The 24,975-nt window shown below is 41.4% G+C and overlaps 1 protein-coding gene and 1 long non-coding RNA gene across 6 annotated transcripts in view; one reads left to right on the top strand and one right to left on the bottom strand.

The window, feature by feature from the left end:
• The window catches only part of LOC113930695, a 39,670-nt gene extending 35,834 nt beyond the window's left edge, over positions 1 to 3,836 (top strand). For both annotated transcript variants that reach the window (XR_003522590.1, XR_003522591.1), the window contains exon 3: positions 3,382 to 3,836. This is a non-coding gene — a long non-coding RNA (uncharacterized LOC113930695). The remainder of the gene's footprint in view (positions 1 to 3,381) is intronic.
• The window catches only part of MORC4 (MORC family CW-type zinc finger 4), a 51,316-nt gene extending 28,167 nt beyond the window's left edge, over positions 1 to 23,149 (bottom strand). For 2 of the 4 annotated variants that reach the window (XM_027608074.2, XM_027608073.2), the window contains exons 1-9: positions 22,786 to 23,149; positions 22,593 to 22,665; positions 17,120 to 17,252; positions 11,707 to 11,924; positions 10,939 to 11,086; positions 8,498 to 8,630; positions 8,059 to 8,187; positions 3,846 to 3,965; positions 2,348 to 2,448 (exon numbers count right to left, since the gene is read on the bottom strand). In XM_027608074.2, coding sequence (XP_027463875.1) covers positions 2,348 to 2,448; positions 3,846 to 3,965; positions 8,059 to 8,187; positions 8,498 to 8,630; positions 10,939 to 11,086; positions 11,707 to 11,924; positions 17,120 to 17,252; positions 22,593 to 22,665; positions 22,786 to 22,887 — 1,157 coding nt within the window. In that variant the 5' untranslated portion in view covers positions 22,888 to 23,149. Of the gene's footprint in view, positions 1 to 2,347; positions 2,449 to 3,845; positions 3,966 to 8,058; positions 8,188 to 8,497; positions 8,631 to 10,938; positions 11,087 to 11,706; positions 11,925 to 14,519; positions 14,943 to 17,119; positions 17,253 to 22,592; positions 22,666 to 22,785 lie in introns of those variants that run through there. The other 2 variants (XM_027608075.2, XM_027608076.2) reach the window with 2 other exon arrangements.
• Between the last annotated feature and the right edge of the window lie 1,826 nt (positions 23,150 to 24,975).

The following is a 24,975-nucleotide window of genomic DNA, read 5'->3' as shown; positions in this document are numbered from 1 at the left end:
CCATCCTGGAATTCCCTTCCCTCCCATTTCTAAGTCCTGTATCCTTTCAGACAAATCTCAAGTCATACCTGCCACCCAAAACCTTCCCTACTCTCTCTGCTCTATCAGGGCATTTTTTCCTATATCGTATCACTTAGGTTTTCATTGATCACACAGCCATGTTATTACTCTCCAAATTGTTTCACGTATGTGAAAATTCATTATTATAAATCGACTGTAAGCTCCTCAAAGACAGCAACCATGTCTTGAATTTCTCTGGAAAATTCTATAAAGCCCAGCCACTGTGCCATGCACCAGTGAGGCGCTCAGTGGGTACACATTCATTGTATTTCTTAAGCTGAAATTCACTCTAAAAATGTTGTCAGTTTGAGCCCTGATAGCTGCAGCTGGAATTTGATATCCACAACTATTGAGAGTGATATTACAGGATGATTTATCTGTAGACGTTCCAGCACTGTGATTGGCTGGTACCTCTTTTAGCATTTGCAGTTTTGATATCTACAATACTCTTAGGATGAGTTTCTGATAGCAGACAGCTTTCTCTAATCCCCTATTTTTTTTTAACTAAACACCTTTTCATTTATATAAAATAGAGTAAAAAAAGGATGATGATGCTAGAACTGGGATAAGAGTCATGCAAATTTATTATCCTCAGGACCCTGTATGTAGGGTAGTATACTAGTTTCCTGTTTTTAACAAAATGTGTAGCAGTTATTAAGCTACGTAAGGCAAAAATCCTAGATGTTTATAACTAAATAAACCTACCGTCTATGGAATATCTCTATTTGAATCCCCTGCAACCACCTCAAACTCATCATACTGAAATGAAACATCCCAAGCCAAGGTCTAATACCTCTAAAATTTAAAAGGTAGATGGGTGTGTGTGTGACAGAGAGGATATAAGAAAGATGTTAAGTGATGTTTAATATCTAATATTTGGATTTCACAAATCTTAACTATTCGGTTAATCACCAGAAATTCACTGTTCCTTTCACTCAAGAGAAAGAGAACGACTTGGCTCTGAGACTTGTCAAATCGGTGTCATTTCTAAACTTTCACTCTGAAGAGTCAAGTCCCAAAGATCTCCACTCTGGACCAGACTCACATCTAAAAGGGTCTTTTTACTTAAGCGGAGGGCAGGTAGTTACCATACCCACTGAGTAGCCCTAGTGATCAAGAATCTACTGCCCCGAAATTAATTTAGGGTTGCCATCCAAACAGTTCTCTCTTTTTCAAGCACTAAACCTAAAATTCCTGTGGTTTCTGATAAATTGAGGTAGAAGAATTAACTAATTTTATTACATTTTCTGTGTACACGCCAAAAGAGATTTGGGGAAATGCTTTTCCCCCCACTCTAAAATTTGCTACTGAGGCTTCAAGGAGAGTGACACCAAATGTCCTCATACCTTCTCTCTCCTTACTCCCAGAACACCACTTGCGCCTTTGCACCCATACTTCCCTGTGCTTAGAATGTCCTGGCCCTATTTCCGAACTCCAATTTCTCCTTCAAGTTTAAGCTCAAATAGAATCTGCTTTGTGAATGAAGCCTTGCGTGACTCATTTCGGTGTATTTAAAGGCTCTTTCCATTTTGCACGTATCCCCCATTGAAGCAATTATTTTATAGGTATGTGAGTTTCTTATCTGCATATATCTCATCCCATTTGTTCACAGGCATCAAGGATTCTTACCTTTCATTCTTCTGTCCCTAGTACCTAGCACATGGGAGGTATCTCATACTTGGTGAAGAAGGAATGAATGATTCATCCCTCCCGAAAAGTTTTACAACAAACTATTTTATCCTGGTTTTATTGACTTTTTTTTTTTGTCTTCCAAAAATATCCTTGCTGCTTCAGCCTCAATGTCAAGTTCCGTTTTGATTCTTTTCTCATCTCACCTATGACATCTAGATGCTTCTATGAAAACACACGTCTTTCCCACTGCTTTCCTCTCAATCTGTTCACTGGCTTCAAGAAACTCTTTTGGAACAAACTTCAAACTGTGGCTTTTTCTCCCCAACATATTCAATAGCTGCAGATCCTTTCATCCCTTTTCATTAGGATCAATCCCAACTCTTTGTTTCACCAGAAGTATTTTATGAAATGACTCCCATGCTCTTCCCGTACTTTTTAAAGGTAAGGTTTATCTCAACTGGGCTCTATCATGTATCAGTAAGTTTTAATTGAAAAATCAGATCGTTTTCTCTCTAATCTTGGGAGAGTGATTTGAAGGAATTCTCAGTTAACTCATCTGGCTGGCTTTTAGAGATGGTTTTAGAGGTTTCAGAGAATAGAAGAGAATCGTATGTGAAGAAACTGTCAGAAACAAGTCGGGTTGGGAGTTACTCACCGGTACTCTTTGGTGTACTCAAAGTCTTGTTTGTTGTAGGCAGGTTTTAAGAAATTGCACTCGATGACTCCAATTACTCCCACACCTTCTCCATGGGTTGGCTTCGAAAAAAATATTAATTTCAACACTTACATTACTGTTGACTGTCTGGAGGCATTTCCTTTCGATTTTAAGCAGTAATAGAAAGGTTACATAACATTCAAAGGCAAGGAAAGTCCAGCAATATCTAGAGAAATACTCAGAATGTACATCAACACACTGCAAGTATTAAACTGAACTGGAAGCTCTGACCAATTCTAAGGCAGAGATTTTCAAACTACGATCCATAGATTCCCTAGGATTTTCCAGGGATCGATTGCCATCTCTACTTTACACACACACTCTTCTACCTTCATGCATTGTATATTATGGGATGGCCATAAGATTTCCTTTGAACAAAGAATGGCAATGCCAAAAAAAAAAAAAATCAAGGCTATGTACTACTGTTCTAGGGAGTGGAAAGCAAACTTCATCTGAAAAATGATTTTAAGGATGCTGTGGGAACATGACACTCTATTAAAATAAGTAATTTTTATATATGTAGGCTACCAAACAATTACGAGAGGGAGTGGAATTGCAGTGGTTATTAATGGCAAGCTGATACAAGAGATTTTTGGATTTAAAAAGTCCAGGTGTAATTAGACTGGCATACAAATGTGAGTTGTATGTATAAAGAGGATATAACAAGGGAAAGCAACACAAGTTGTAAACTAGCTGTCCTGGATCGTACGTAACTTTGTCCTACTGTGTACTACAAAGAGGTTTATCATTCTTTGTGCTTTAGCAATCTTATCTGTAAAACAGGAATGAGTAGGACACTTGCGGATATTACTACTTTAAATTGCCATTAAAACATTAAAGATGATGGTAATAATTTGTACAGTTCAGTTTATCAAGTATTTTCACATACTTTATCCCATTTAAGTCTCTCAACCTTGTAAAGCTGTAGAGGAAGCAGAGCAGGTAAAATTATTACTGTTGTTTCTATCTTACAGGGAAGGAAAATGAGCCTCATAGAATTTAAACAATGCCGTGAAAGTTACACAGCTTTTATGCGGAAAAGCCAGAACTCAAATCCTGGTCATCAACCACGAGGTTTTATGCTTCTTCTACTATGCCTTATTGTCTCCCCAAGGAAACAGAAAGAGGTACCTTAAACACTAATAAACTGATACACATGGCAAAGTTGCTGGTGTTCTAATACTATCTCTTCTCAACGGCTACCTAGAAAATGCACTGAGTAAAGCTCCTGGAATGCTCAACAACTGTGAAGAATGAGAAGTAGAAAGAGCTTTTCAACAAAAGACAGCTCACCGGTAACACAGAGTTCCAGGATCAGATTTAACAACCATCATAAGATGGGAGTAAAAGCCATTAATGAGTCTATACTCTTTGCAAATTTTAAATCTTCCTCCTCCTCTTTTCAGCCTTCTATGACGAAGAAACATTAACCACTCACCTTCACCTGGCATCCCACCTTCTCAAAAGACTTTATGAGTCGGTTGTTATGATACATCATTACTCCAAACTGGTTATTATTCTTGCAAGAGAACCCAAAAGTTATTTTCACCTGCTTATTCTGAGAAGAAAATCATTAAGGAGACAAACGCCAAGGGATTTAGCAGACAACATTTTGCACTATGTTATAGCAAAACACATCAAATACCACTGGATAGAAATTGGTATGCCCTTTCCAGGGGACGTTTAAAAAATCTGTAACAATAGGTTTAAAAATATTCTTAATCTGTGACCAAGCAATTCTCTTTCCAGGAATTTATCCTAGAGAAACAGTCAGGAAAGCCCATAAAGGTTAATGAGTTACAGAGATTTATCAATTAGTTATAGTGACAGAAAAACAAATAATTCAAATGTCTGACAATGAGGGAATGACTAAATAAATGTGGGTATATTCACATGGTCTATTATGTACCTCTTAAAATTATGTCCTTGAAAAATATTTGGTAACATTAGGAAATGTTCACAATATAACAATAAGCATTATCTAAAAACATGTATACATAAATACATGCAGAGAAAAGAGTGTAGGAAAATACACTAAAGTGCCATCAGTGGTTTAAAAATTCATAAACAATCACAAAACACTTCTTAACCCTTGCTAAGTTGTTCAGTTTGCTGCTGGGTTAAGACAAGAGTTGTAACTAGTACAACACAAATCCACACAAGTTCAGTTGGTTTGAACTGCACAGATCTACCTGTGTGTGGATTTTTTCAATAAATACATCGGAAAAATTTTTGGAGATTTGTGACAATTTTTAAAGACTCACAGACAAATAAACTGTGCAGCCCGGAAGTACCAAATAAAATAAGAAAAAGTTAGATATTATTCTAAGAATGCAGTATATAATATCATACAAAATGTATGTTAACTGTTTATGTTATCAGTAAGGCCTCCCACCAACAGCAGGCTATTAGTAGTTAAGTTCTTGGTGGGGGTCAAAAGTTATACTCAGATTTCGACTGTGCAGCGGGTAGGTGCCCCAAACCCCACCCCTGCACTGTTCAAGAGTCAACTGTATAAGCAATAAGGTAAGTCCTGCTAATCATACAAAACACAATGAAAGCAAAAGCACAAAATCACCTCTAAAGTTAAAAGGACAATGAACAGTCCTGTTGCAATATATTTCATGGGAAGAAGTGAACAAGTTTGGATAGATGAAATAAAGCGAATTATGATACGTAAAAAATGAACATGATGTGGGTGCCTGGGTGGCTCAGTTGGTTAGGCAACTGCCTTCGGCTCAGGTCATGATCCCGGAGTCCTGGGATCGAGTCCCGCATCGGGCTCCCGGCTCAGCGGGGAGTCTGCTTCTCCCTCTGACCTTCTCCCCTCTCATGCTGTTTCTCTCTCTCTCTCTCTCTCAAATAAATAAATAAAATCTTTTAAAAAAATGAACATGATGTGTTTTTAGCAAGTTCTATTTGATTTAAAAACCAAGGTAAGAGAGGGAGAAAGACAAACGGGAGAACAGAGAAACTGAAATTTTCATTAAAGCAAATACTAAGCCATCTTCAAGTCCAAATGAGTTAAAATTTGTTACTGATTCAAAAAATGATCTCCATTGCCCCTCTACGTAATAAGCTACTTGCATCAAATCCATGGAACAAATGGGTCAGGTATGATACAAAGGCATCATACAAGTGGGTACCTAACACAGTAATGTTTGGCTCAGAAAATATGTTCTGGGCTCCAGAAGTTCCAATCTAACCTCAGATAAGACCCTATTCCAATGAAAAAGCAAAACAGGACAAACTCTCCAAAACAAACAAACCAAAACTCTATACCATAAAATTAACATTTTTAGAGATATGTCAAATTCTTCTGTTGCACGCTTTTAAAATTCTAAATCATGGGGTGGGAGTACACTGGGGGAGGAGGTTCCCCAAATTAGTATAAGGAGAAAGGACAAGAAGAGAAAAGAGGCCTTTAATAACTGAGGGATAAATAAGTCAACATCAGTGCTCTTGTCCCTCAGTGACGTCGGGGGGAAATTTTATCAGGAGTTTCATTTCACTCATGCCTATAGTGAATTCATTTAGCCCAAATTCTAATAGGGGAAGGTAACTAGTTTAATGGGAAGGAGGGTTGAAATACATATCAAATGTACTGCTGTTAAAAAAAAAGAAAAAAATGGGGCACCTGGGTGGCTCAGTCCCCAAGCCTCTGACTTGTGATTTCGGCCCAGGTCATGATCTCATGGGTCATGAGACTGAGCCCGCATGGGGCTTCCCGCTCAGCAGGGAGTCTGCTTGAGATTCTCTCTCTCCCTCTGCCGCCCCCCCCTCCCGGCCTGCATGCGTGCACACCCTCTCTCTCAAATAAATAAATCTTTAAAAAAAAAAAGTCCAAATTGGAATCATTTGCCCTTGCAAGACAACAAACCAAGCCTTAGTTATGATTTCAACCAATCCCAGCAGTATGACCTTTCAACAGTCAATCTGAAATTTCCTGATCAGCACTATGTACATGATAAAAACCCTGCTGTTCCCTTCTCCCACAAAAAGAAGATGACCTGGCCTAAAAGAATCCTTTCTTTTCTTTTGCTAACAAATTCTGGCCCCACCCTATAAATACCTTCCATTTTGTACAGCTTCTGGGAACATCTCTTAATTGCTAGATTGCTAGATGCGATGCTGCCCTAATCACGAATCACTTAATAAAGCCAATTAGATCTTCAAATTTACTCAGGAGAATGTTGTTTTTTAACACTGCATAGGAGTTCCCTCTGATAACCCATAAAAGAAAGAAGCTGGAGGCAGAAATGTGGTATCCCCTGAAACAGTAGTTAGAAAGCACTTCTTTAAAACCGGCTCTGTTAAACCTAGGACACTAAGATCCTAGCCTATATACAGTGATGTGACAACTAATTTACCTACAGATGTAACAATGCTAGCTCTGGATTTGTTAACATGGGCTTAAAAAAAAAAAAAAAAAAGCTTTTGTAGTAGAGAAGGTATGTGTTCCCAAAAAAGGAGAAAATCAATTGACTTATGAATAAGGACTTATACAGCTTTTAAAAAAGGGAACAATAATTTCTAATTTTTGGTTGGGGAAGAAAGACAAAGCAAACTAGGTAATGCCTTTGATAAAGCAAATCGAGTGTGAACATGTTTCTTGGGCCAAGAGCTGTGCTTAATTACTAGAAAATAAATTATAAGAGCAATTCTTCACGGCCGCTTAGAGGAGTTCCCACCCTTTCAAAGACTTTATTTTTGCCCCAAAAGCCATCAACAGAGATGGACCCCATTTCCATAGTTCATCTTAAGATTTTTCTCAAGTATCTGAAATCCATTCCCAGTGCAATGCGGGGTAGAAGTGAAAATCAGTAATTACTCCTTTGAGTGGCTGCCATTATGACAAGTACCAGGAAATCTGTCAGACCTGTTGAAGATTTACCTCACCTTAGAAAATCAGCCTTTAATTTCCACTCTCCTAACTTCCATCATTGTAAGTCTGGACATGTTACAACAAAAATCATAATATGCCCAAAAGGTTAACAAGTTCTAGTCAATATTTGCTTATTTCAATCAATGTAACATCTAACAAAATTCCAGGAAATACCAAACAGCGTGGATCATTCCTTATTGCAGAGATTCTCAAACCTGGCTACTCATTAGAATTAGCTGATGATTTAAAAATAAATTAAGTATTTCCTACTAAAAAAAGAGATTTCAGAATCTACTGAACCAGAATCTCCAAAATCTAAGGATGCTGTATGATTTTAATAATTTCCAGGTGATTTCTGATAAAATTGATACATCGATCAGCATTTAAGAAATACCTTCAAAAAAAAAAAAAGAAAAGAAATACCTTCTCAGAGACTATACTGTATGGACGCCTGGGTGGCTTAGTCAGTTAAGCATCTGACTCTTGATTTTGGCTCAGGTCACGATCTCAGGGTGGTGAGATCAAGACCCATGTTGGGCTCCACGTGGAACCTGCTTGAGATTCTCTTTTTCCCTCTCCCTCTGCCCCTCCTCCCTGCTCTCTCTTTCTCTCTCTCTCTCTCTAAAATAAAAGAATATACCGTAATAGGATTTGTATTACAACACACATTTTTCAATTGGAAAAAGAAAGGTCTTTGTTTTCCTATGCCAGCTTGGAAATCTAATCCTGAAATGAAGAGGTCAACTTCATGTAGTTGTAAGGATACTGTGAAGGTAGGTTTATATAAATCATATCCTACATTGGCCAGGCTCTTGGCAATCATCTGGGTAGTCACCTTCTTTTGACGCAGAAAAATTTTCATTCGTGGCTTCATATACAGAATACCACAAAATGCCTATGGAACAGTGAAGGGGAAATTATTACAGGACATTGTCAATTCTACCGACAGCCTCATAAAACACTGCTAGTGACTGAGATCTATTCTGGGCAAAGATCTGGCTTAGTTTCTATACCTTGTTATGTCAACTACCGCATTAAAGTGCTATTGACTATATTAGCTATAGTGGAGACAGTGAAAAGGAATCTTAGCACAGGGCGAGAAGTTTGTCATCTTTATCTAACTAAAGTGACATCTTGTTCTACAATATTTCCATGTTACAAGACATCTTACCTCTCATTGTTGAAGAAAAACCACTCTTACTCACCCGTAAAGAATACTCTGTTTCTGGCAGCTCACAGGTAACACCACCAGTCTCTTTTTCTTCTGTGCCAAAGTCTGATACCAGGATGTCATACTGATCTGTATCAAAGTCCAACTCAGACTTTCCATCTTTATTTCTGGGTAAAAGAGACAAGTACCAATCTAACAAATACTGGCTCCAAAGGACAAAAATGCACTAGGAACCCAAGAGAAAAGAAACAAGATGAGCCAAAACTCAGACACCTATTTCTTTCCCTATCAGTGCAAAGGAACTATAAATTACTTGGTTTGAAAATCACACAATATTTAGAGGTATTCCCAGTCTAAACAAATTGACTACGTTTCATAGAAGTGGTGATGCCAGGTACAGAAGAAAAGGGGAAAAAAAAAAGGGAAGGTGGAAATGTCTGATCTGATAAATCAAATGGATGTCAGCTACCCTCACGGTAGGATCTTAAAATAGATCACAACTTTCTGGGTATTGCCTGGTAGGTCATTCAGCATCATCTTCTCCAACTGAATAAATAGAGGAATGAATCAAAACCTACTTCTGATTTCAGCAATGGTATAAGGATTAATGAAATACCAAGATTCCCCGGATTTAATCCTATTTCTTCGAGGGAAAGGAAAGGTCGCTCTAGAAACAGCATATATCTGCTAGTCCTCTGGAATATCATTTATGGAATTATCATTTAATTATAATGGTACTCATATTCCTTTCATAAGGATCTTACTTCTTCTCATAATCCTTTTGGGCTACTTAGCTTTGATCCATTCCAAGACCCTGGACTAGATCACTTACAACTGCCAGGGTAAAAAGGCAAGACCCATCTTTGTTCCTGGAAAAAACTCAAAACAAATGATGGCCTATCCAGCAAACATATACATCAGAACAACAGTTCCCAAAGTTTGCTCTGTGGAATCGTAGTTCCCCCAAATACTCTTAAATAAGAAATAAGTAATAAGGGTTGTATGACTGAATAAAACGGAGAAACAATTGCTGGCCCTCAGGGCCACCTCAAGCTCTAGTGATCTCTCCCCCACACTTCAAGGCTGCTTGAAGCTCAGAGCTGCTGTGTTGAAAAATGTAGCTCCTTTCTCAGGGCTGGACCAGAGCCACTATGGTCTGTATGAAGCCCACCTCACTATAATAGTATATTCTGAATTTTCCAGCATATTTCAGATATTTGCTACCTCACCCCACTCTCACACATACTCTGAGGACGTTCCCTGTCCTCCCTGCCCCTCACCATTCACCATTCAAGGAAAAGGGGTCTGGAGAAACTTTTTTTTTTTTAATTGGGAAATACCACATACTATATTGCTCTCTTAAACATTTTCAATGCAGATTGAAATGACATTAGCATATGAAAGCCTCTGAGAAGTCCTGCAATAAAGCAACATGGTAAATTTTGTTTAAGCCAGCTTTTCCCACAGTTTTTTGACTGTGGAATCTTTTATCCACATAACGCCTAATACCATGTAACTGAAAAACAATGTACAAAGAAAAAAGTCTGACTAATATGTTTAAATCATTGGAAACACCACAGGAAAATGATCCTTTATAATATAAATTACGTTACTTGAGATTTTTCCCAGTAGGACACAGGAGGATCTAAATTACTAATGTGTTAAAAAAAAAAAAACTCCTTATGTTCTTCTTTTTAACTGAAAGTACTCTGTATAAACCAGCATAGTTTTTATATAGTTTTACCCAGCTAAGAAATGAGGCAAAATATTTCACCTCAGGAGGAAAAGAAGAATGAATACATCTGATACCCTGTTCTACTAAAGATACCGGTATCCCCTCTGTTTTATATAAAAGATCTCTAGATTTTTGTGGACACTGTTAAATGTATTCCACTTGACACGACGAGATTAAACAAATGATGACATATCCTAGAGTATTTCTAGATGGTTTTATTAGCTCTCAACGCCTGATGTGAAGCCAGCCTCATTATAGTTCAAATTTACATGCTTCAAAGATTTTCATACTTCTAATCCAGCTACTCTGAAAGCACAAGAGATCCTTATTTTTAAAGATCATGTTGTGCTTTGTTATTCTAATTTGTCTTTTTCATACTTCATTGCCACTGTCAAATATGTAAAATAACTATCATTATCCTCTCTCAAAACAATGTCCATGAATATAAGATATTCAAAATGGATTCTGAAGATCTTAGAATAATGTTGAACTGTCTTGATTATTTGCGGCAACAGCCTCAGGATACACATGTCTCCACTTTATCAAGCTCCACATTCTACCAGTAAGAACCACTTTCTCAAACGGGAGCTGTGGTTCCAAGAGAATTAAGGAAAGCTATGCAAAGAGACACAGATATGTATCAAAATTGATCCACTCTGCTTTTCTAAAGAGATTTCTGAAAATGTCCTTCATCATACTACCTTTGCTTACTTGACCCTATCACCCTTGAGATACTATACCTGCGGATGTTCCAAATGAGAACCCGAGTGCCTTTTTTGCCTGGGATGGCATCAAACTGGGACAGCAGGTCATTTTCACTGTTGAAAACTGAATAGTTCAAGATGGCTTCTAGGCTGGGCAAGGAATCCTCAGTAATAATCATTTTTTGTAAAACCAAATACAGTCAAAGAAAAATTAATATCTTAAAAGGACGCTATCAGTTAGGAAGATCTGCCTTTTGGGCTGCATGTTTAGACAAAATATAGACACATACCGTCGGAAGCATGGGCATTATTGCTACAGAAGAAAGGAAAGGGGGGAAAGGGAGAAAGGTCGTAGAGACAAAACACCAAAATCGGTTACCCCTGCAGACGACAGCTTCAAAGATACAGTGTAAACAAAGGCTATTTAAGAAACAGATCAAAGGCTGAATTTTTAGCCTCTTTGGAAGCTGAGTTCAAACTTTACTGCTGTGCTGCTTGGGTCAAGACAATCTGTCCTCTAACAGAAATAACAGCTTGTCTCAGGTATAGGGAAACGCGCCATTCTGCTATCAGATAAGCTGATTCAATACACTAAAAAACATTTCTAAGCTTCTGTCTATGGTACATTTATTTTTTAAAAGTATTTCATACAGTAAAATTCCAGGTAAATTTAAGACACTTGAATACCTCTTTAAATATGAAAACTTTTGATAGCTGGATTTGAGCTGAAGACAAGAGCTTTCTATCATAATAGTCAGATCAGACTAATTTTTAACCAACATCTGCCACTTCCAGAAAGGATATTGTTTTGCTGGTTGAATGGAACAATTGGTACAATAACTGCCTGGGCCTGGACACATTCCAGATAGGTCTGTGATAGGAGTCCAACAGTGAGAGTACCCCCATTCTTGGTGAAGACAAGAGCATCCTTTCCTAGCCGCATGGAGCCTGACTTGAAACCATTACCAAAGACCCCGATGGGACACTGGCTCTTCTTTATTACTTTATCTGTAAAGCCAAAGCTGTAATTACACAAGAAAAAAGAAATCAGAAAAAAAAAAAGGAAACCAGAAAGGTAAAAAGCATCCTAAGACAGGCTGATGGGCAGAATGGCTTATACGAACGAAACACACTTATAACAAGTCACTCCTTCTTTCTTCCTTTCGGTACCTCTGGGCAAAACTATTACGTGAAAACCATAGGAAATTACCATGACGTGACGGCCCAGATTCTCCCGTGTGGCTGCTGTGTGCACACAGACACCCCCACCACCAGACAGTCGCACTTGGCGAACGTCAAGATGGCCTCTTCTCGCTGACTAACAGGGAGAACTGCAGGAGGCCGTGGGCAGCTGCCTTTCTTGTCTAGATGCAATGGCTCTGACTGCTGATAGCGAGGTCAGGGCAGGGTGAAGAGGGTGGTTAGCTCAGAGTGCGCCCGAGCGCGGGTCACAAAAGGAACCCACAGTGTAGCGGCGCTGGTCAGAAGTACGAGATCTACATCACCCTCTAGAAACCTGAAAAGCCAGAGGTTATATATCTTAACAATTTCAACCTTCCCCCCAGAGGATAACCCTTCCAATTCTTAACCTCTGCTCCATCTGCTGGGACAGTTCCCTGGAATGTGGCCAAGGGATAAAAATAGGTAGGTCCCTCGCTGAATATCGGCAGGCAGCTGCAGTATGAGGTCTCTCTTGTTTTATTAGGGCCCTTTCACTGCGTCACCTCGACAATCTCTGCAGCCAGGTCCTTTCCCTCGCTTAGATTCCCCATTTAAACACACAACAGAATAACAGAACCAAAAAAAATGAAAGGTACAAAATCCAGAAAACAATGATTGGCTTTCTCATAGGTCTTCTCTCACCACAAATAAAACTAATTTTAAGGACTGCTTCTCTCCAGACAAAGTGTACAATGTCGTACGCTCTCATTCATTCAATCAATATTTACGGAGTCCCTACTACGTGCCGTGCGTTGTACTAAGCGCTGGAGACGCAAATTGTTAATAATAAAAGAAAAGACATGATTCTTGCCTTCATGGTTTACAGTCTAAGGAAGGATTACAGATTAGATGCTTCTCCAGTATCAATAAAAGAGACACTCTATCTGCCATGGCTGAGCGGCGTGGCCTTGGCTCTTACGCTTTGGAACAGGGCTAAGGTGCCTGGTTTCTACTTCCTGAAGGCTGTGGCTTGTGCCTACTCCCTAAGAAAGAGGGACCAGCTTGTAATTTTCTATTTCAAAGTGTCCCACAATAAAACCATTATGTCCTTCTAGACACTTCCTAGGAGCTTTGTATATCCTACAGATAAACCTAACCACAGTAAAAGGTAATTTCTAGGGCAGCAGTTCCTTGGAAAATACTAAAAGATCATTGAGTTTCTGCCATCTATGGGCCTCAGTAATCCGGGAAATAAACTTATAGAAGCTGGTGAAATTCAGGCATTCCTAATCCTCTTGTGTAAGAAGTGCCTAAAAAAGATGGGAGTCGTTAGGAGGATTAAATTATATACTGTCTGTACAGCATATTTTAAATTATAAAGTAGCATTTAAACCTTAATTTTAAACGAACTCTAGAAGTCATTCTGAGAACTGTCCTGGGCTCGCTTCTACCTATACTTCAGATCGAATGCTGTATCTAAAACTCAGGGCTCCTCATAAATAGTAACCCTACCTATCACACGAAATGAAGCTATATGGTTATTTGGACTCAAACCATCTCTAGTGCCACACAAGCTTCAATTCGGTGGGTAACGGAAAGTGGTGAAAATAGGGAGACTCTATTCAATCCCCTTAATTTCCCAGCCATCCCTGACTCTTCTGACATCTAACACCCCCTTTTCCCTTTGGAAGTATAAATCCTCATGGTGCTACTTAGTTTGGAGAGACCCAATGACTATATTAGGTTGAGAAGCTAAGTAATCGCTCAGGGCCAGAACCAGACATGGAAAAGGATAAGAAAATGAGAAGAGAGGAGCCGGAAGCACTGGATTTTGTTGTTGTTGTTGTTGTTGTTGTTAGGTTCCACTTAACCCATCCCACGTGTTGTTTTATTCCATCTACATTCTTGTGTTAGGTATTCTATTTAACGGAAAATTATGGAACGGATGCCAGACCCCGATCAAATAACTACCGAGTATAAAAGCCCTCACAATGAAGAACAGAATTGTAGGGAAGCATTTTACATAGCTTGGTAGAGCTCACTAATTTTCCAGGGATCTCTTGGCTCAGACAGGCAGCTTCCCTAAGTTAAGTCCTGTTCTATCCTTTTGTGTAAGTGACAGCAGTGTTTACACACCGGGGGGGGGGGGGGGGACCGGGGGGCTGAATACCAGCTGAGTGGAATGCAGGGAGACAGCAGCTCACTCCCGAGTTCCTTAAAATGTCAAGATTCTAGAATCCAAGGAGATCAATTTAAATTGGGACTCTGACCAATGAAACACACCTCAGCGAATCCGTGGACACACGACGGCAGGCAGTGCTGTTTCCTAGATATACTGGGGATGTAATATGGAATATAAAACAATGGAACACTGCTAAGCACAGTTATTCTCTGGCTGTTGTTTCAGAAGAACAGACCTACTAGGAAATGCACTACTGAGCAGAGGTGGCAAATACCTTTAATCCAGGGATCTGTGGCTCTTTTTAATCCTTGACCTTTGGAAGAGGTTTTCTACCTTGCGGAGAACGGCAGCTAGCTGGACATCTCGACTAGCTGCTTCACACCAGCCCCAGAAGCTAAAGAGAATTCACTGTGGACTTTAAAGGAATTTAATGATAGGCTTTTCCTTCTTAATTTGATTTTCATTGGGATTCTGTATTTATGGGAGAAACTTGCTGCAATTAGATAACTATTCTATTAGCCTGGAAATAGGAAGAGTAGCAAGAAGAGTTGGAAAATGTGGATGGGATTATTACGAATGTTATTGGTGACACAGAATTTCAGTGGGTTTAATCATTTTGCATAATTACCTCTATTATTATACAAAAGTAATATGTCCCTAACCAAATCCAGAAAAATGAACATACTTAATAATTTTCAAAGCTACCTCTGAAGTTCAATTATTTATAACAAAATTGTGGTAAATGGAATCCATGGCCAGGAGTTAGGATTGGATTAAACGAACTTTTAAATAAATGGGACTTTCTAGCTCATTCAAGTTTGTTTTAAGATATGACCACAAATAAAATCTGGTACATATACTATACATTAACCCGGGACTCATTAAAAAACTCTCTAAAATTAATTTTTCATACGAAGAACAATTGCCCAGCTCAAATTAGTGGGAAAGGTATTTGGTATGATAATGCCAAAAAAGGCTATGGCTAAATAAGTTTCTGCCTGTTTTGCTGTTTTGTTCCTTGGGGAGGGAACAAAATTATGAACAGATGATACTCATTCTTCATATTTCAATTCAAATGCCACCTTTTCAGGGGATCTTTTTTTGACTCCCTAGACTAGGTTAGATCCTTCCACTATATACTCTCATGGAAACTGTAGTCTTCCTTCGTAGCACTTAACACTAGGTGAGATAACCTATTTAGTTGTATTACTAGTCAGTTCTTTTCTATCCTTCTCACTAAACCGTCAGCCCCTTGAGAGCAAGGATGTCTATCTGGTTCAGCACTTTATCTTCAGTGATGTCCACATAGGTGCTCAGTAAAAATTTGTTGAATGAATCTGGAACAAAAATGGTTGTGATTATTTTGAAACCATCCTCCTTTCTCATCCTTCTTGTAACTATAAGCACCGACTTTCATAGATGTAGTTCCACAGACAAAATGGAAGGCACTAAAATTGCTGGGCCCACTATCTGACACCTATGTCACTGGGATAAAGTGTGGTTGGAAGGAATTACTAAAGAAGTAAGTGATTTTCGGGGGAAAAATGAATACATGCATGAAATAAAGTGATTTTAGGGGAAACATGAATACATAATTAGACATATCAATGTTTTGGTTCCATCCCATCTAAAATTGTATTTTTAAATATAAAATACTAACTTGAGGAGCTAAAAGTAATGCTATAAATTAAAAAACAGGGCCAACTCCATACCTTCACCAACATACTGGCCACATCTTTCTCTCACTTCCAGAAGCTTTCCTTGAACATTCTTCTAATTATGAGGGTCTGAGACACAAGGTACACAGACTGCCGAGTGGTAAAACAATGCAATTTAATTGGTTAATGCCCAAATTTCATTTCTTTTCTTTGATGGTTCAAAGGGATTTCCCTATAAACAGGGTTATAGAATTAGAATAAGTTTAAAGAGAACTACAACCAAATGAACGTTTTTCCATTTTTATAGTTCAGAGCCCTCTCTCCCTCCTCCACAGAACCCCTCTTTCATTGTTACTCATGCTTCACACACTAGTTCAGGAAGCCACACGGAGAGTAATTAACCTCACCTGCTCAAAAAAGAAGAGCAAAGGAAGGAGTTGAGGAAACACTCATCTTTTACTGAGTGATACGTGGAGATAATCAAGTACAAACTTACATTCTCAACTACAAACCTTTTAAAGTAATTAAATGAACTGAGAGTGGCAACAGAAATCTCTATCACCAGCTTCAGCAGTTAGAAGAGAAAATTCCCTAATTTTGCCATTCTATTGTGAAACCTTTCAAAGATTATGTGTATGAATGCCTTCTATTTATCATTCATGGGGCTTGGTTATACCCAGGCATATTCATGGTCCTAACCCACAAATCATCCCAACTGCAATACTTCGGATCTAAGAGTGAGTTCAGGCTAATATAATTTGGAGGAGGTCTCAGGCCAGCGAAGGCCTGCAGATCTTTACGCTTGCTATTCTCTGCCTGAACCCTCAACCCTTGCCCCCTGCTCCTTTACCTTGTTAAATTCTACTACTCACCCTCAGATCTCGGTTTAAATATCACTTCCTCTAAGAGGCTTTGTCTGACTTCCTGGATCAGATTTGGTTCCCCTGCTGGTCCCCATTGCATCCTATGCTTTTCTAGCATGTTTACCATTTTTTATTATAATTACTGCTTCGCTGTCTGAATTGCCAACTAAACTGTAAGTTCTATGAGGGCAAGAATAGTGTCTATTGCATCACCAGTGCCCTGGCACATAATATATGCTCAATAAATATTTGCTGAATGAATAAAAGGAAAGGGAAATATTAAAGAAAATTATGAAGCCCTAAGTAGAGTTCATGAACTCAAGACAAGAGGAAAAGAATGAAGACATTTTTACCTGAGCATTCGGTGTAGTTTATGAGGTGTCATCCCACATCCATCATCAGTAAAGGTCAAACAAGATTTATTCTTGACCTCCTCAACATCTATAAAGACGGTCCTGGCGGATACATCTGGATCTACAGCATTATCTGCAAAAGGTAGAAATCTGTGATATTAGACCCCTTTTTCTCGTATTTCAGTAAAATCTCTAGTTCAGTGCCCCAAGACACAGAAACTAGCCTTTATCCCCTTCAAGTGGATGTCCCCAAAGGTGGGCAGGGAGCTTTGATGGTAGTGTGCTTACTGGGTTATTGGGAACAATAGATAACGACTGCAGATGGGGTTATGAAGCTGATTTCTAGATTTCATATAATGACAAACTGCAGTCTGCCTTTCTCCCTTCACATTTCAGGGTCTGTGGGGAAAATAACTCCTCTACACAAAGCATTTGGCTCCATTTTCATCTTATTACTTCTTTCTCGTCTTTTAGCACTTTGCTGCTCATGAACACATACAACAGAGGGTGGCTATGGAGAAGAGTTGAATCTGCAATTTCGGTGCATACTGCACACATTACAGTGCACCCGTGAACATTTTATTTTCTATTTTTCTACTTTTTTTTTTTACATCACCATCCCTGTTTGCAGCCTAAGAGGCCCTGAAAGAGTTAGCAGTTCAAACCAAAACATTTAATTGCCCGCCCCATCCCAGTGAATGCTAACAAGCACACTGAGAGAGAGGGAGGGATTCAGCTTAAGTACTCTGTCACAGTCTTAAAGGTGAAGCTGCCCCACCCTCATTAAATAGAGAAGGTAGAATTAAAGCAGAAAAAGAAAAAACTGTAAGTAAAGTTCCATGATTCCTCCTGAGTCCCGTCTTCATAATGGGCTCATCATTTAAGGCTCCGAAGGCACCAGACAGAACCACATTCTAACATCCGGGCAAAGTCCACAACCCCCCACAGTTGGGGGGGGGCAATGTCTAGGAGCCACATCTTTGTGTCCCAGACCCCAGGTCACACAACTGTCACTCACAGATACACAGACTGCAACAGTCTCACCAGGACTTGCTGGCCCGAATGGGAGGGCAGGTTGAACCATGTGTCTGATGGGTTCGCTAAGCACTCCTGTCCCTACTAGCTCTTTAATCAAGACAGAGACCTTCCCTTCCACCCCCTTTCCCTTCCCCTGGCATCCTAGACTACCTTACTGATACCACATGGCTGGGCTGAGAGAGCACCAGGTGGGGTCCCGGCTGTGTACTTGTCCTGCCACCACTGTTCAAATCATGGCATTTCTCCGCTGGGAACATCCCTTACAAGCAAGAGAAATATTACTCATATTCAAAATATAATCAACAGTTTCAATTACAACCACTTGGACGTGTGGAATGTCCAGCAATGAAAACAAGACACGGATTGATTTCAAGGGCCAGAGTGGTGTTGCCCATGTCCATTGATAAAATCATCACCAACTGTGAGCCGAAAAATCTTAACAGTAGTAAGCCATCACCGAGAGCCCCAGAAGGGAATTAAGAGGTCTGGTAGGGTCGATCTTTAAGGACGGACGAGGTGGGGCCAACGCCTTGTGTCATGTGGTAAATCAAGTGGGCCAACTTTTGGCAGGAACTGTAAGTTTGACATGCAATAGAGGCTTTTATCAGAAATAGTGTTTTACTTTGTGTGAGAGGCAGTTTTTTTTTTCTGGAACTGACAGAAGGATTCAGCACTGTGAAGCTGCCTACACTGTTTCAAGAAACCATTTGGCAAGCAGGCCCTGAATTGTTTTAGGACTTATCAGTCACTCTTGCTGGCAGAAAGCCAGGGCCACTGAGACTGACACCTTTACTGTGTCAATGGCCAGGGCATCATTTCTGTTTTGAAAACTTTGAACATAGGAGGAAGTCCTTCTAACATTTTATGAACATTCACCACTGAAGCACATAACACATATCCATCCCAATTCTAAGTGCAGCTAGGCATTTTACCTCCTTGGCTAGAGGTTGCTGGAGTCCAGCGGGGAGGGGGTGCCCCAGCAGCCAGGGTCAGCTCCAGCAGCATGGAGCGAGGCAGCAGCGGGTGGTAGCAAGCCCAGCTTTACACTTATTTTCAGTTTGAAGTGGCCTTTCCCTTGGCTCAACAAATGAACGTATAAATAATAAGGCCCCAATCTGGTGGCTGGTTTTGATCCTCTCTCTTGCTGCTTAACCTCCCGAAAATGTATCAACTTGTAACACATGCTATCCCAGCCTGCCCAGCCTACAGACAGGTAGGACAGCGGAGAGAACCCTTGAGAACCCCTGGTCCTCGCCCCCCCACCCCACATAGGCCTGGGCTGCACTACCAGATCCTGGAATGTCTTTATCCCCCTAACCTGGCCCATACAATCTCATGTGCTACCAGATCCCAAGGAGTCTTCTGTCTCCTAACTTGGCCCACGCTACCTGGAGTGGGAGGACCCTATCTCTGCCTCCTCACCCCCACTTAGGCAAGAACATGAGAAACCAGATCCCAGGGAATCTATCTTATCCCTTGACTTGGTCCACCTGACCCCTGGTCTTCTAAAAAAGCACTCTAACTGAATGAAGCCTCAGGGCTCATCAGAACCTGGGCTGCAATGAGAAAACTGTCCCGTGACAGCCTCCCTGGACAGACAGGATGGCAAGTGGGAGGTAGCTTCGAGGTGGCACTTTACAAGCCTCCCATCCTCTCGTGTTCCAGGAGGACGACCTGTGTGGATTCCTGCAAGGCCGCCAGGGCCAAGCTGTTGCCCTACAGACATCCTGCATGTACCTAAAAGCATTGTTGTCTAAAATTAAGGTCATCACCTTCCAACATAAGCCTATTCTTCCCCTGTTCCCCCCCAAACACATACACAGAGCCAGCATTCAAATGACCACAAGTCTGAAATTGGAAAATCATTTTTTATCCCTCACTTTCTCTTACCCTATGCATCCCTAAGCTCTCTCACATCTAGCTTTTTCTATTCTCCCTGTCACTTTCTCAGTTTACAGAATTTATTCCCTCTCATCCGGATTATCACGTTAACCTCCCAACTAGTCTTTCGAAGTCATGGCTCTTTCTCTTTTCCAATCCATCTTTTACACTGCTGCAAGATTAACTCTCCTGAAGCCCAGCTCTGATCAGGACTTTCCCCTGCTCAGAAAACTTCAGACTAAAAGGCCAAATACCTGGGCCTCCCAGTCACATCCTGGTCCCAGGCCGCCTTTCTAACCTCATGACCTACGTGGTACTTGGGAGTAAAAAGATCCGCGCTTGAGTCCTGGACCTGCCACTTACTAGACATGTAACCTTGGAAAAGTCAGTTAAATTCTTTGAGCCTCCGGATCTTGATCTGCAGGATGAGAATAATAATGATATAATAATGACAATAATAATATTAATTATAATAATGCCGTATAATACCTCAAAGGGTAAAGTTAAAAATGTACTTGTGCCGGCGCTTTATACTCTAAGGACTTATAGTCGTAACTATTTGTAAACTCCACGCTCTAATGAAACTCAGCGACTCAGTATTCTTCATGCCTTTGTTCATGCAGTTGTTTCTTTTGCCTGGAATGCCCTCCCCTCCCCACACCCGTATCCACATGTCCCAATCCTTCAAATCTCAGCTCAAATGTCACCTCCTCTATCTACAAAGCCTTTCCTAACTCTCCTCTTCCTGGTAAGCTGGAAGTCATCCCTCCTTCTTCTGAACTCCCACAGCACTCGATCCGTAGATCTTCGCTGATATATCACTTTCCATTTTGCTGTTATACAAAGCATAAACCTTCCGTACGAGTTTTCTCTCCCCCCTACTAGAAAAGTGAGTCTATGTTGTATTCATTTTTGTTCCTACCATGGTGGCCTTGCCCGCAGTGAATGCTCCATAAATATTCACTGAATGAATGATTCACTAGAAAATTAATGCATAAAGGGAGGAGAAAAAAATTGAGGGAAAACCTAAAGCTTTGGGTTACCAGTTAACCCTCTGCTCTCCTTTTCTTCCTACTGTTAATATTACCACAGATAGCTGTGATTTGGTTTTAAAATCTGTGTTTCCCTATGCATGTGTGCAGGCATGCGTGTCTATGTAAATTAATACACATACACACTTGCACTCATAGACATCTTGGGCCAGGCTTAGGTTCCTTAATTTAATGCTCGGGACAAAAATAATATAGTATATTGAAAATTACAAACAGAACACACTCTTCAAGTCACCTCTAAGGTTCAGTACACAGCACAGCATCGGGATCCATTGTTTTGCACAGTGCAGCTGTGAAGGAGTAACACCTCTGTCTCCCACTTCCCCCTAAGTAAATTGTGATTTTTCTCTCTTTTTTCTTTTCTGAGAGTTACACACACAGAGGTCTGGTTCCACCCAGCAAAGTTTCACTCAAAGCATGGTGCAAACCCTTAAAGATAGAGTCCTCGTTTCTCTAGGATTCAAAGTGTGTCGAAGTCACTTTTTTTTCTTGCACCTTCAAAAGAACAGTCATACACGATGTAAGCATTCTTGTGATGGTGAAACTAATCATCAAAGTTCTCTATCTCCCTTCCCAGTAACTCTCCTGACCCTCCTGCTGCCTGCTGACTTCTTGCTCAAGACAACTCACACTGAATGGCCACAGCAATTGTTTCAGTACGGGCTGGGGCTCATCTGGCGAGCTTGCAAACCACTTTTCAAGATTTTGTTCGGTGCTACCTCCTCCCATAACCGTCTCTCCTTTCTTTCCATGTCTGAAACATTTACACTGTGCTGTGTGTGCTGCATTTTGTCCGGGAATGCCTTTCTTCTTTGCTTTCCACACAGTATTTAGCACACTACTGCAAAAGCTGGTGTACTTGGCTTCAAGGGATCAACTGAAAACGCTTTAAAAGCAAACATCGGTGGAGCGAGAGGTTAAGTGCTCAGTATTCATTCCAGCGGTGTGAGGGCGCTCGTGGACCACGGACCCAGCCCTCCGCAGTCGCAGGGAGCCAAATGCACTCGTGTCATCTCTTAAAAGATGTCCCATCATTCCCAGACTCTCTGGTCCCAAAAGTTAAAGAAGTCCGTTTTCCAGACCTTTCCTCGGGACCCTTCCGGGTCCTCCACAATGCCCCTCTGCTAGCTTGGCGCCCTCCGTCGGTCGCCAGTCCCTGCGGTGCCCAGCTGCCTCGGGGCCCGATATTTTTATTCATCTCCTTTTGATTATTAACTAAGCTATCCTAAAGTGCCCGGAACATCACGATCCAGAGAGAAAAACCACACGGGCGTCCGAACTCTTCGGACACACCTTGTTTCCTCAGCTTTATCTGCGGGACCTCGTCCCCCTGGCCGGAGAGCCGTCCCCCTCCTCCGCCTGCGGAGCCGGGGCCGGTCCCGACACCCCCACCCCAGCCCCGGCCCGCCCCGCGCGGCTCCGCGCATTCCTCTCGCGTCCGCGGCACCACGTTGGCACCACTGCCTCGGGCGATCGCGGCCAAGCCCGCCCTCGCCACTCACCTAGCAGCTCCGCGATGGCACTGAAGGGTCGCGTGTGGCTGCTGGAGTTGCTCTGTAGGTAGCGGGGGCTCATCTGGGGGCGAGAGAAGGTCCCGTCCCGCGTGAGGCCTCGGCCCGCCGGGCCCTCCCCGCGCGCCCCCCGCAGCCCCGGGGCCCGCGCGCGCGCGTCCGCCCCCTCGGGCCCCTGACCTACCGTGCTCAGGCGGATCCCGAAGGCCTGTGGGCCGCCGCCCGGCCGGGCCAGCCCGCTTGCCGGCGCGCCAGGGCCCGCGGGGGCCCCTCGGTACAGGAGCATTTTTTTGGCCGCCACGATACTCGTTTGCTGCCGCCGGACTCCTCGCCCGGCCGTCCCGGACTGGCCCTCTCTCACTCTCCCTCGCAGCTGGCGGCGGCCGTCCGGGGCTGGCCCTCCCTCGCTCCCACCCGCAGCTGGCGGGGGCGGGGCGCGCTCCAGCCACCTGTCCCGGGCGGGAGGGGTGAGGCCGGCAGAGCCGAGCGGCGGCCCCGCCCTGTCAGCACCTCTCCCGACCCACCGACTGCCTGCCGGGGCGGCCTCAGGGCCGTACAGAAATATGGCGACCTCCTGACAGCCGCTCCTTGATCCCCGCCCCTAATTAATTCTTGGCGTTTGCCATAGGCCGGGCCGCCGAGCGGGAAAGCGCAGGGGGGAGGGAGGGGGCGGGCGCGTGGGGAGGGGCGGGAGTGAAGCAAGAGGAGGGAGAGGGTGTAGGGATTTCTGGAACGGAGTCCCAGTTAGGCTGCATGACTAACGGGCAGGATAAGACAAGTCTTACAAGTTCGAAAGACTACAGTTTTGCTATCTGGGAAGATAGCAGGCTCGCGTGATGGGAAAGCATTCTGATTATGCTGGCTCCAGTGCCTCCAGAAGCTCCCAGAACTTTCTGGAAGGCAAATGGGAACTCATCTTCAAAGCTTTGCGAGTGTACAGGGAGGCTGTTTAGAAAAGAAAACATTGGAATGCACTTACATGCCCCCTAATGCGGGATTGGTTAAGTTATGGAGTACGCATGAAAAGGAATACTATGCAGATCTTAAAGGCCATGTTTGTAGATGAATATTTATTGATGTGGAAAATATTCATGAAGGAATGAAAGAAACAAGAAGTTACAACATGTGTAACGTGATAGCTCTTTTATTGGAAAAACAAGTATATATATATGCGTATATATATTCACACATACATAATACATATGCATGCATATACACACACAATGAAAAACACTTGAAATGACGTATTCCAAGATAGCTCCAGGTCTGGAACTATAAATTTGTTTCTTATTTTTCTTATTTGTATTTTCTAGTTTTTGTACTATTACACCTACACTCTTTGATTACAGAAAAAAAAATTTAATTTTAAAAACTATAACATTCCCTGGTATGGATGAACCATAATTTATTTGACCATCCTTCTAGGATAACTCAGGTTTTCAAATTTTTTTTTTTTGACAACACAAAAAGTGCTGCCTCAAACGTCCTCATGTATAGATAATATATTTCTGGTACTATAATTTCTACAGAATATTGCTGTCTAATAGCACGTGCGTGGTTTACTCTTAATAAATATTGTAAGATGGAAGCAATTTGCCCTCCCAGCAAGTCAGCTATTTTGCCATGCTCATAGTGCTAGATATCTGGTCCTGCTCTTTTAACTTCTTGCGGATCTTTTGAATAAAAGATAGGCTCTCCTTATTGTTATTTTTTTTTAAGATTTTATTTATTTATTTGACAGAGAGAGACACAGTGAGAGAGGGAACACAAGCAGGGGGAGTGGGAGAGGGAGAAGCAGGCTTCCCACTGAGCAGGGAGCCCGATATGGGGCACCTGAGCCGAAGTTAAGGACTGAGCCACCCAGGCGCCCCTCTCCTTATTGTTTTAATTTGCATTTCCCCAACTACCAGTGAAGCTGAAATGTTTGTTGTACGTTTGAATCTCCTTTCCTGTAAGTGCCTGTTTATATCCTTTGAGCATCATTTTCCTCCCATTGGGTTCTTTGCATTTGCCCCTTTTTTTAGTATCCTAAAAAATTTTTTTAAATACACAAAAGTACAAAGAATGATATAACAAATCCCCATATACTTATTACTCAGATTCAAAAATTATCGAGACTTTGCCAGACCTGCTTTATATGTTCTTTTCTTCTTCTTTTTCATTGCTGTAAGCATTTTAGAGCAAATCTCAAACATCATATCATTTTACCCTATATATGTCAGTGTCCTCTAAAAATATGGACACTTTTCTAAAAAACATAACCACGATGCTACTTTCACACTAAACAAAATTAATAACAACTCTTTGATGTCCTCTAGTACCAGTCCATATTCTGATCTTCTCAGTTATCTCAAAAGTATGCCTTTTTACACTT

This window comes from Zalophus californianus, chromosome X, assembly GCF_009762305.2.
Source record: "Zalophus californianus isolate mZalCal1 chromosome X, mZalCal1.pri.v2, whole genome shotgun sequence".
Taxonomy (NCBI): Eukaryota; Metazoa; Chordata; class Mammalia; order Carnivora; family Otariidae; genus Zalophus; species Zalophus californianus.
The sequence above is the reverse complement of the archived record's forward strand: the minus strand, read 5'-3'. Positions and strand labels throughout refer to the sequence as shown.